This window comes from Antechinus flavipes, chromosome 4, assembly GCF_016432865.1.
Source record: "Antechinus flavipes isolate AdamAnt ecotype Samford, QLD, Australia chromosome 4, AdamAnt_v2, whole genome shotgun sequence".
In the NCBI taxonomy this organism is placed as follows: Eukaryota; Metazoa; Chordata; class Mammalia; order Dasyuromorphia; family Dasyuridae; genus Antechinus; species Antechinus flavipes.
The window spans coordinates 25,025,945-25,037,085 of NC_067401.1; the positions used below are offsets into that span (position 1 = coordinate 25,025,945).

Here is an 11,141-nt window from a genome sequence, read left to right on the forward strand (position 1 = left end):
TATTTAAATAAATAGACTCCTCAGGGCCCTGGACAACCCTTTGGGGCTAGAAGTTGGGATCTCCCTTAATGGAGGGGGAGCCCCCACAACAATGAAATCTTAACTCTAGTCCCTATTCCAGCCCAAATTACAAATTTTATTGCAGCCCAAATTACAAATAGTAATCGCTAAAATAACTAATAAAATAACATTCTGCCTGACAGTGTACGTGTGGCGGGATTCTAAGAGGATCGGGCAATCAGAAGGTTGGGGCCATCTTGAATGCCATTGGCTTTTATGTCATTGGCCTCCCCATTGGGATCTCGCTGATGTTTGCAGCCAACCTTGGGGTGATAGGTGAGTGACAACTTTCTGCGCCTTGGGACCATCCTGATCCGTGAGTTCTAGAACATTGCCAGGGTAACAATCAGGGGGAAAAGGGAATTAGCCACACAAGTTTGGGGAGAGGACCAGCGTTTTCTGCAGCACGTTAAGATTTGCAGAGCAGCCTCATTCTGTCCTGGGAGGCAGGTGCTGCTATCATCCGTATTTTTTCCAGCTCATCTCCCTCACTGTTGGGAGCAGGGCTCCTACTTCTAAGCCCTCTGCTCCTTTACTTCCTCCCACATCCCTCCTTCCACATGTGGTCTGTGATAGAAACAATTTCCTCCAGTTTTTGAACCTTGGGTCCGGGAACTTCAGAAATGGTATTTGAACACAGGCAATTCTGAAGGTTCCCAGGGGAACTGTCAGCTCTCAACAGGAATCCTGGGATCCATCCTTGCATCTCCTTTACCTGGAGAATTGTGCTATTGTCTCCACTGTCATAGCCATAATGTCTTTCAAGGAAGATCTCGTGCTCTACTGGACCTTAGGAAGACAAAGACAAAAAAAACCCAAACATTTCCTGTCCTCAAGCTGATTACAGTCTTCTTGGGGAAAAGGGATAGGGAGGGGGAGGAACAAAGGGTTCACAGACAAATAAATACAAAACACAAAGAAAATACGAGGAAATTCTCAATATTGGGACCATTTCTTCTAGGCCTTCAGCTACTTCTGGGGGGAATTGGTTTGTTTTTCATTTTTATTTATGCCTTTTGTTTTTATATCGCATTCACTTTTATTTCTTTTTTTTATTATAGCTTTTTATTTACAAGATATATGCGTGGGTAATTTTTCAGCATTGACAATTGCCAAACCTTTTGTTTCAACTTTTCCCCTCCTTCTCCTCACCCCCTCCCCCAGATGGCAGGATGACCAATACATGTTAAATATGTTAAAGTATATCACTTTTATTTCTGAATGAATTTCATCTTCTTCCCTTATGGTAAACCTTACTCTAACAAGTTGATTTTTTTTAAGTGAACATCCTTACAATCAGAGGTATCCAAAAGTGGAATAAGCCTCCTTGGGCAGTAGTGAGTTCCCCCTTACTGGAAGTTGTCACGTGAAGACTGACTGGTAATCTTGCTTGAGAGGAGGCAGTTTGGTAGAAAGAATAATGTATTGGGGACTCCAGGTACCTAAATACAAATCTGTGTCTGAGGCTTACCACCTGGCAACTATAATAAATTACTGAACCTCCCTAAACCACCATTTTCTGTTCTCCAAAATCAGGATGTTGGAATCTATGGCCTGAGGTCCCAGCTCTTTCCTCCCCCAGCACTGGCTAACGGTCCACCTAATTCTATGCTTTGAGATAGCAAATCGTGGCTTAAGTCAGTCACTCGGAAAACATTTATTAAGGGTCTGCTGTGATGCCCTGTGCTGATCACTGAGGACGTAAAAAAGGACAAGACAATCCCCAACCTTAGGGCTCTCGCAGCTTGAGCCTCAGATAACAAGGGCGAGGTCTGGGGAGACTTTTTGGCCACTCCTGGGTTGGGTGGGAGATTTGAGCTCCCAGGGTCTGGGCCAGCCAGAGCAAATAAAAAATATTGGGCGAAGCGGTACCTGGACAACTCCTTTTCCTAAGATAATAGGAACACAGACATGTCCTGGAAAAGTCGGAATGTGTGGGATGGGGAGGATAAAGAGGGCAAGAGTCCATCTCCGAACACATAAGCTGATGGAGGCGTAACTTGTGCTTATTCATTAGTCCTCCCTTACAGCCCAGAACCAGAAAAAGAACATTTGATATCTAGAGTCAACTAAAGTCCGCCATGTCCCAGCCTCTCCCGTAGACAATCTCAGATTCAATAATATTTTCACAAAAGGCTATGAGTTATTCAAATAGTAAAGCAGCCAATCTAAAGGATGGTAGGACCATGAAATGTTGGGATAGGGCAGGGCAGGATTCTGGAACCGTAGACTGAAGGGACCTTAGCCAACCTCCCACATTTTGCAGATGAGGGAGGCCTGGGGAAATGAGTGGGGCACAGCTCGTGTCTGGAGATGGGGTCCCGACCTGGGTTTTCCTGATTTCCCAGAGGTTCTGGGAAGCTAGGGAATGGCCCACCCCGGGCGATGGCTCCTCATCACTGGGCATCTTCGAGAAAAAGGCCGGATGCCGCTTGCCAGAGGGTCTCCTTAGACTAGGTCTTAAACTTTTCCCACTTGCGACCCATTTTCACCCAGGAAATTTTACATGACCCTGGGAATAGAAGTGTATAAAATGGACATGCAAATCAAACATCTACTGGTAGTAAGTCATAATTTTCAAACCTTCCTCATTCAGTTACAAGACCCTCTATGCAATCACAAACCACAGCTTAAGGACCTGGAAACTAGACTTCCGAGGTCCCTTCTTTGGACAATCAGCCTGGAAGAGTAGCTGAAAGTGCCGGACTATGCAGTGACCCTTTCAGAGAATCCCCCCTAGTGTTTGTAAACTAAGTGTGATGTAGGGCAGTGGCTGGGCAACGGGGTGAAGGGTAGCTTGGAGAAAAAGGTCTCAGATTATGAAATCTTCTAAGTCTAGGAATTTAAAGGGGTCGTAAAAGTTACTTAGTTGAGCCCTCCAAGTCCCAGAGAGGTTGTTATTTGCCCGTGACCATACAAGGCAACAGAGCCAGAATTCGAATGAGGGTCAGTGACTAAATTCTACACTTCCTACCGCGCCACACTACCCGGGACCAGGTAGGAGGCGGCGGTTTGGCCGAGTCCCCTGAGGGACTGTGAACGCTGAATACTGGAGGCACCGCGGTTAGAGTGCTGGGTCCTGGAATCAGAAGGGACTGAGGGTTGTGGTGAGGATCAAACGAGACGATAATTGTAGAACATCTAGCAAAGCGCCGGGCCCATAGAAAGCACTCTATAAATCCCAGATATTGTTAAAAGTTCATATAATAAAATGTTATTATGTCTGGGCAGCTAGAAAATGCCATGTAAATTCTGTATTTCCGGATCATGTAGCATATGTGTGTATATGTCTTTATCATATATCATATGTGTATATAGAATTAATATTTGGTTGTATATTATTGATATGTATATAATTATATATCATGTGATTTTATTATATGACAGATAATCACGTGATATATTCTGTATTTCACATGATTACATAAGTATTAACAATATCTGGGATTTATAGAGTGCTTTCTATGGGCCAGGCACTTTGCTCTTCACAACAACCTTGAGAGATGAGTGTTTTTATTTTATTCATATGTACATGTATACAAACATTTATACACATGTATTTGCATGTGTGTATGTATGTACAAGTGTGTGTGCGTATGTGTGCGTATGTGTGTACAATTAACCAGTGTTGGTGTTTTATATAGTTTTATATAGTTATGTTTATATATATACATACTATGTTTATATATGTTCTATGTATATAAATATATATTGTGTATATTCAAGTATATATATACACACATATATACACACACTATATATATACTTTTAATATATATTTATACAATGTGTGTGTGTGTGTGTGTGTGTGTGTGTGTGTGTGTGTGTGTAGTCACTTGTTCCTGTAACTCTAGGAGGCAGACCCTGTGACTGTCTCCATTTTACAAATTCAGTGACTAGTCCACTTACTAAGTGTCAGGATTCGCACCCGGCTCTTCAGCCTGGCCCACTCCCTGGAGCAGGACGGGACCTTTGAGGGCCTCCCTCCATCCCTCTCATTGCAGAGCAGGCGAGCCCGGCTCTGGGTTCCCCGGGTCCCTGGGGAGGTCTCAGCCGGGACTCGTACTCCGGAGCTGCCCTGTTTCAGTGAGGAAGCCTGGAGACAGCAGCAGACACGTCCAGTGCCCTCTCCCCGATCCCGTTTGTAAACTTGGTCTTGTAGAGAGAATCCTGGAGGCTCTTGAACCCAGAGATCCATCAGCCGGCATTACTGGCTGCCCACCAGGGCCAGACCCGGCTCCGAGGGGCTCCGTGCTCAGGGACCGACTGGAGAAGCTCCAGGCCGGGGTGGGACGCTGTTGTGGAACGAGTCCCGCTGCCTTTTCCTGGTCACCTAAAGGGATCTGCCCTTAGTTACACATTGGGCCCCCCTTGCTTTCTCCCCGCCCCCACTGCATCCCCATCCACGCTTTTAGGAAACTGGGTTCTTCTTGCGGAACAGTCTCTCCCCGGGAACATTGTTCCCCTCTGGCTGGCACCTGCTTGGTTCTGCTCTTGGTAGTCTTTGGCAGACGCCATGGCCACAGGGCCAAAAACGTCTCTGTGTTTGCTGAAATTGGAGCCCCCTGGCCCGAGGCCCAGCTTCTTCTTGGTGAGCCGGAGCCGGGGCCCACCCATGACTGAACACTCCCTGGGATGCCTCCTCGTTTATGTTCCTTAGCCTCTGCTTTGTGTTATGCTGGGTGATGAGAGTGATAGGGAGCACTCAAAGCACTTTACAGAGATTATCTTGTGCTAGAGAGAACATTTATGAAGCATTTTCCACATATTTCTTTTGATCCTCACAACAACCAGCCTTGTTAGGTAGGTGCTATAATTGTCCCCATTTTACAGATGAGGAAGATAGAGGTTACAGTGACTTGCCAAGAGTCACATAGCTAGTAGGTATCTAAGGTTAGATTTTCTTGACTTTGGGCTCAGCATTTTATCCACTGAGTCACTTTTCTGCCTCATTGAAACATGTCGTACTTTCCCTACTAAGTTGTAGGGGAATGTAATGAATGAATGGGTATTTATTAAGTGCTTGCTGGATGCTGGGGGCATAAATACAAAAGATGGAGGTTATGTTCCTCATCACCCTCCCCTTCCCACTGCCACCAGCCCTACCAGGAGGGCAGAGAGAACTTGAGTGGGAGAACAGCGTCCCCCCTCCCAGCGATGACCAGCCCTGCTTCTTTCTCGGCCCTCATAGCCAGCATCCTGGAAGGTGATTTCCTGTAGAGAAAGGGCCTGCCGTCCCACCAACTGCCTTATACCGGGTGGGCCAGCTGGCCTGGCTAAGAAAGCAGGGCCCTGGCAAGGGGGAAGGGATGGGAGGTAACACAGCCCAGGCAAACCACCATGACCGTGGCCCTTCAGATCCTGGTGGAGAAAGTCCGGAGTCTACAGCCATCCCCTGGGGAGCTGCCCTGGACACGCAGCCGGCCACTGCCCCTGCAGGCCACCAAAGTTCCAGAAAGGGCTCTGGCCACCAAAGCCCGTGGCCCTGACAGATGGCTCAGCATCACACTAGCAAGACTTGGTCAGTAGAAATGACATTTAAAGAGGCTCTGTGGCTGCCCCCAAGAACGTGGGGCTTTTCTGATTTGCAATTGTCTCCCCAGCTCCTTGAGGACGAGAATGACTGTCTTTGCTATCTGCAGCCTCACTTTAGCACAGTACTTGCACATAGAAAATACTTTGTGTTTTTCATTTGTTAATTCATTTTGAAAGGGAATAAAAGTGTGTATGGGCAATAAGGAAAAGTCTGAAAAAGCAGAGAGATGGTGAACGAGCAGTCAGTTGTCATGACCTTTCCACAAGCAGCAATAAGTAGATTTGCTTCTGGTGCTTTATGGGGGATGTGGAAAGTGGGGAGACTGAGGCGACAGCAGAGGGAGAGACTGAGGAGACGGCAGAGGGAGAGATTGAGGCGACGGCAGAGAGGGAGACTGAGGTGACGGCGGAGGGGGAGTCTGAGGCGACGGCGGAGGGGGAGACTGAGGCGACGGCAGAGGGGGAGACTGAGGCGATGGCGGAGAGGAGACTGAGGAGATGGCGGAGGGGGAGACTGAAGCAACGGCAAGGTGCCCTCGGAGATGATTAAATGAAATGGGAAGCATGATCTGCTCTGGAAAGGGCTAGCACAAGTTTGCACTCACTCCATCACCAACCGAGGTGTTCCAGATCTCAGTGGATTAATTTACCAGAGGAACAAATGAGGGTAGTTTCCCAAGAGTCCATTCCTAGTAGGGAAAATCGAGGCAGCAGTGCAGGGCAGACGACAGAATTGTGGGTTGGACTTGGGGACAGCAAAAGCTGCCTTAGACACCACCTTTCCTGCCTCAGTTTCCTCATCTGTAACATTATAATTATAGTACCGATTTCCCAGGATTTTTATAGGCTCAATTGAAATACCACAGACCAAGCATTTTCAGACCCTCAAGTCCTGCATCAATGCTTGTTATATTGCCGGGGCGACGACTAAACAACCCGTCCTAGGTAGCAGAGCCAGAGTTGGGATCCCTTCCCCCTTGATCTCTCTCCATTGCAGCCACCCAGCAGCTCCTCAAGCGGACCGCCGCCCATCGCCAGGCCAAGCTGCCCAAGCGGGACGCGGATCTGCTCTTTACCGGTGTTTCCCTTTCTAGGTCTCTGGTCGGGGATCATCATCTGCTGCTTCTTGCAAGCTGTCTGTTTTCTGGGCTTCATCTTACACCTGAACTGGGCCAAGGCCAGCGAAGAGGTAAACCTGCTAGTGCAAATGCTTTCCCATGGAGAATGTCAACAAGGCAGCGCTTTTCTAGCTCGCCCCTCCTCGGAAAGACCTTTGTCTCCTTTTGAGATTGACTTGTTTTCGCTGGCAAGGAGGCTGGTGGAGACAGCCAGAAGGACAGGTTAGGGCCTGCCCTCCTTTGTTTATCCACCGATCAGAAAAAATTTGGGGTGGGCTTCTTTCCCACCGCGGGGATGGTCCGGAAAGGAGAATCTCAAGAACGAGGCAGACTAGAGTCTGACTTTGAGAGGAGACGTGGGACTCATCCGCCATTGTCTCCAGTGGTCCAGAGCCTCCTGATGGATCCAATTCGGTCTGTAATGGTACTTCTGCTCTTCATCCTCCTGGTTAAAGATCAGGGTGGGTGCCAGGGTGACAGTCAGGGGAGGAAATGACTGTTGTGATTCTTTTTCTTTACCTCTGCCATTTAAACTTTTGGGAAAGAGATCTTATTGAAGGGGCTTTGGGGGCCGTCTAACCCCTTCCAACATTCAATCCTTTCGTTTTACAGATGAATAAACTGAGATTTAGAGAGGAAACGTGATAGAACCTAGATTTAGGCCTAGAAAGGGACTGTAAAAGCTTTCTAGTTTCAATTTACAGCTAACGATACCAAGGCCTAGAAAAAAAATCACACATCCTAGACTTAGATCAGAGAACCTAGATGTTCAAATCCAGCCTCAGACTTTTAACAGTAGCCATGTGAACCTGGGCAACTCACTTAACCCAAATTGCCTCACCAAAAACCAAAAAAACATATAGATTTGGATTTGGAAAGGGACATATAGATCAGCTGTTCTCAAACAAAAGCTTGAGTTCTCTATACTTTTATACTATTAAGGATCTTTCCAAAGAGTTTTTGTTTATGTGGATCATATTTATATGTAATTACCATCTCAGAAATAAAAACTTAATTTTGAATTTGTAGACCCTCTGAAAGAGTTTCAGAGAACCCCAGGATTCTCTAGATCACACTTTGAGAATCACTGATCTAGAGAATCACCTGAAGCCAAAGAAAGAGAAAAGCTAGATTCTAGATTTAAAATTAGAAGGTACTGAGATATCCCTTAAACCAATGGCATCAAAATCAAACAAATGGTACAGGGCAGGGGTGACACTAAAGCGTACATAATATCCCTGAGGGCTGTATATTGACTTAGAAAACCACATTATCTGTGTCCTATCCTATTTGCATTTATTGTGTTGAATATTTCCCAATTCCATTTTAATCTGGTTCTGGCCTGTATTTGATACTTCCAAAGCTAGAATGGATTGCCAAGGGAAGAAACTTAAGATTCAAGGAAGAGATTGTTGAAACGATTGAGGCAGGAGGTGAGCAGGTCCTGAACTAGGAAGAGGGTTATGTGAGTGGAGAGAAAGGGACGGATGCTATAGAGCTGTGGAGGCAGAAATGACAAGATCTGGCAACCGACTGACTACAAGGGGCTGAGACAGGGAGAAGTCAAGGATGACTCGGAGGCTGCGGATCCTGGAAAGCCGGAAGGATAAGGGTGTCTCTGACAGAACCAGAGAACACTTCCTGATTTTTTCCCCCACTTCTGTTTCAAACTCTGTGAAAGAGGGTAGATTTTAGGAATACAGACTTGGATCCTAAGGGGTCTCGGAGAATTTAGGCCGGGGAGGTCCCCTCCGAGCTTTTTGATCAAACTCTGTGAAAGAGGGTAGATTTTAGGAATACAGACTTGGATCCTAAGGGGTCTCGGAGAATTTAGGCCGGGGAGGTCCCCTCTGAGCTTTTTGATCAAACTCTGTGAAAGAGGGTAGATTTTAGGAACACAGACTTGGATCCTGAAGGGGTCTCGGAGAATTTAGGCTGGGGAGGTCCGGTGACCCGCTGATAGGAGGCCCACTTCTGCATTACTGTTTCAGGCCTATCCAGCTTTGGGCCTCCCTGGGGAAGTTACCGACAGTGTGGAAGCAAAGGGCTACCAGAGCTGGCTTTCCACAGTCGATGTCCCGAGAAAACCATCCAGGGAAACTGCTGCTGAGAAGGGTCAGGGATTGGTTTTGATTTTTCCTTTTCAGGCTCGAGTGCGTGCCAAGCTGAAGGGTCAAGTGACCAAGGCCCTGAAGCACCAGGATCGGGTCATCTATCAGGGCCCCGTTCCATCAGGTATGACTCATCGTCCCTTCCCGCTGACCTGGCCGGTCTGGAGCCTCTTGAGTGGACCTCATTGAGTTCTGTAGCAGGGAATTACCCATTAAAAGGGGCTGTCTTAGTCGTGGTGTGGGGTGGGCTTGAAATGTCAACTGCCCCTTCTTACCTACTGGGTAAGTCCCTGAACCTCACAGCCCTAAAGCTTCTCAAGCTTGGAATTCTGGCCAAGGGCAGATGTTCCCGCCCCTCCAGAAACTTATGTTCTATGAGGAGAGAGATAGGACAATGTAAACATATGAATAAGTACAAATATAAGCTGTAAGCCTTCTCTTCCCCATGGGAACACCTGCCTTTCCTGGGCACCAAGAGTGGAAAGGCAAGGTCTCCATTTAAACCATCAGGTGGTACCCCAAACTCAGGATGCTCCCCTTTAGTCCCTCCTGTTGTTCCGTCATTGTCAGTCTATGTCTAACTTTCTGTGATCCCATCTGGAGTTTTCTTGGCAGAGATAGTGGAATGTTTGGCCATTTCCTTCTCCAGCTCCTTTTACAGAGGAGGAAACTGAGGTAAACAGGGTTAATGACTTGCCCAATATCACACAATCAGTTAGTGACTGAGGCTGTATTTGCATTTAGGAAGATGAATCTTCCGGACTCCAGACCTGGCACTCTATCCACTGCACGACCTACCTACCCCTTACCATGTATATATTTTGTGGATTTGGCCCCCACTTGCTAGTTGTGTGAACCTACGTTAATCCCTTAATTTTTTTCTCATCTGTAAAATGGGGAGAATGATATCACAAATAACAGGGCAAATCACTGAGTCTCAGTTTCTTCCTCTGTTAAATGAGAAACTTGGACCAGGTGTCCTCCAACCCTTTTAGAAGTTTGGGAGGGGGCTACTGCATCCTAGTCAGATGGACTACAACCTTTTTTCTTATAGTGGACTTGGAACATCAGGCTGGTGTTTTACTGGGAGATGCAGGCGATGTTGTCAACAAGGAGGAGAGCCAGACAGAAAAGCCAGTGGAGCCGGAGGAGCCCCTTTCTGGTCCCCCACCAAAAAACAAGGACTTATCTTTGAAAGTCTTGCTCCTCCGAAGGGGGCTGACACTCCTGGCAGCCGTTTTAATCTTGGTGGCAGGCATTTTGGTGAGGGTCTATACAGGAACATAACCCCATCTCGAGGGCCTGACGGTACGTGACGCCCGTTTTACATTTGAGCCAATGAAGGAATCCATACTAAATCTTCTTCCACCTTCCCCCAAAGGTGGAAGTAATCAGCCATCACCTAAAAAGGGCAGACTTCATGGTCCAGAGAAAGAACATTGGTCCTGGAGTTAAGGGACAAATCTCTGGCTTTGCCATTCACTACTACAACCCATGGGACACTGAACAAATTGGGTTACCCTTCTCAGGAGACCTCTCTGGGTCTCAGTTTCCTCATCTGTAAAATGAAGACGGTCCCTTCCAGTTCTAAAACCGACGCTGCTATCCCTCTGGATGTCCTGATCGAGAATCAAAAGGGCAAGTACCTGTTGCCTGACTGAAAAAAAAGGAGCCGAGCTGGAGAGGATGCCTCGTCCCATTCCTCACTCTCAAAGGCTCTCCCGTTAACTCATCCATCAATGACTTGGAGAAGAACTTCTGTTACTGTTTATATATTATACTCTGCAAATATAACTCACTGGTTTTGTTTTTTGTTTTTTTTTCCAGAAAGTATAAACTCATGCATTTTGAAGGGCTTGTGGGAATTTTAAAAATCAGTTTTCAGAACCCTTCTTTGTCAATAAATCTTTCTTCTCCCTTCACATTATCACTGAGTTGGTTTGTCCACAATGATTAAGTAGACACCGTGGGGAGACTCACAGACCAGACCTGGAGGAGATAGAATGGGAAAAACAAAATAAAACAAAAAAAACTGAAGGCCATGGGTGCAAGAAGGGTGTCCTGAAGGGAGTTTTTAACTGGGTTCTCCCTGGAACAAGGTGGGAAACATCGCAGGGAGTGGGGTCCAAAAAATGTCCCATTTACAATTAAGAAAGTGGGGCAGAGCTCCAAGCCAATAACCATTTAGCAAAGGGTCCTGGCCCTGTCTAATGAGTGGGACCTCAGATCTTCCCCACTCTCTGAAAGGCCCTTTGTCTCTAGGGCCTTGGTTTTATGTGTTTGGCAAGATAAAATACAGGATTCCATCAGTCAGCAG

At 46.8% G+C, this 11,141-nt stretch overlaps 1 protein-coding gene across 2 annotated transcripts in view; it reads left to right on the plus strand.

Annotated features, from left to right (window-relative positions):
* SLC47A1 (solute carrier family 47 member 1) overlaps nucleotides 1–10,751 on the plus strand; it is a 43,030-nt gene extending 32,279 nt beyond the window's left edge. The window contains exons 14-17 of one of the 2 annotated variants that reach the window (XM_051992090.1): nucleotides 204–336; nucleotides 6,690–6,784; nucleotides 8,861–8,948; nucleotides 9,879–10,751. In XM_051992090.1, coding sequence (XP_051848050.1) covers nucleotides 204–336; nucleotides 6,690–6,784; nucleotides 8,861–8,948; nucleotides 9,879–10,111 — 549 coding nt within the window. In that variant the 3' untranslated portion in view covers nucleotides 10,112–10,751. Of the gene's footprint in view, nucleotides 1–203; nucleotides 337–809; nucleotides 1,579–6,689; nucleotides 6,785–8,860; nucleotides 8,949–9,878 lie in introns of those variants that run through there. The other variant, XM_051992091.1, reaches the window with a different exon arrangement.
* Nucleotides 10,752–11,141: the final 390 nt, after the last annotated feature.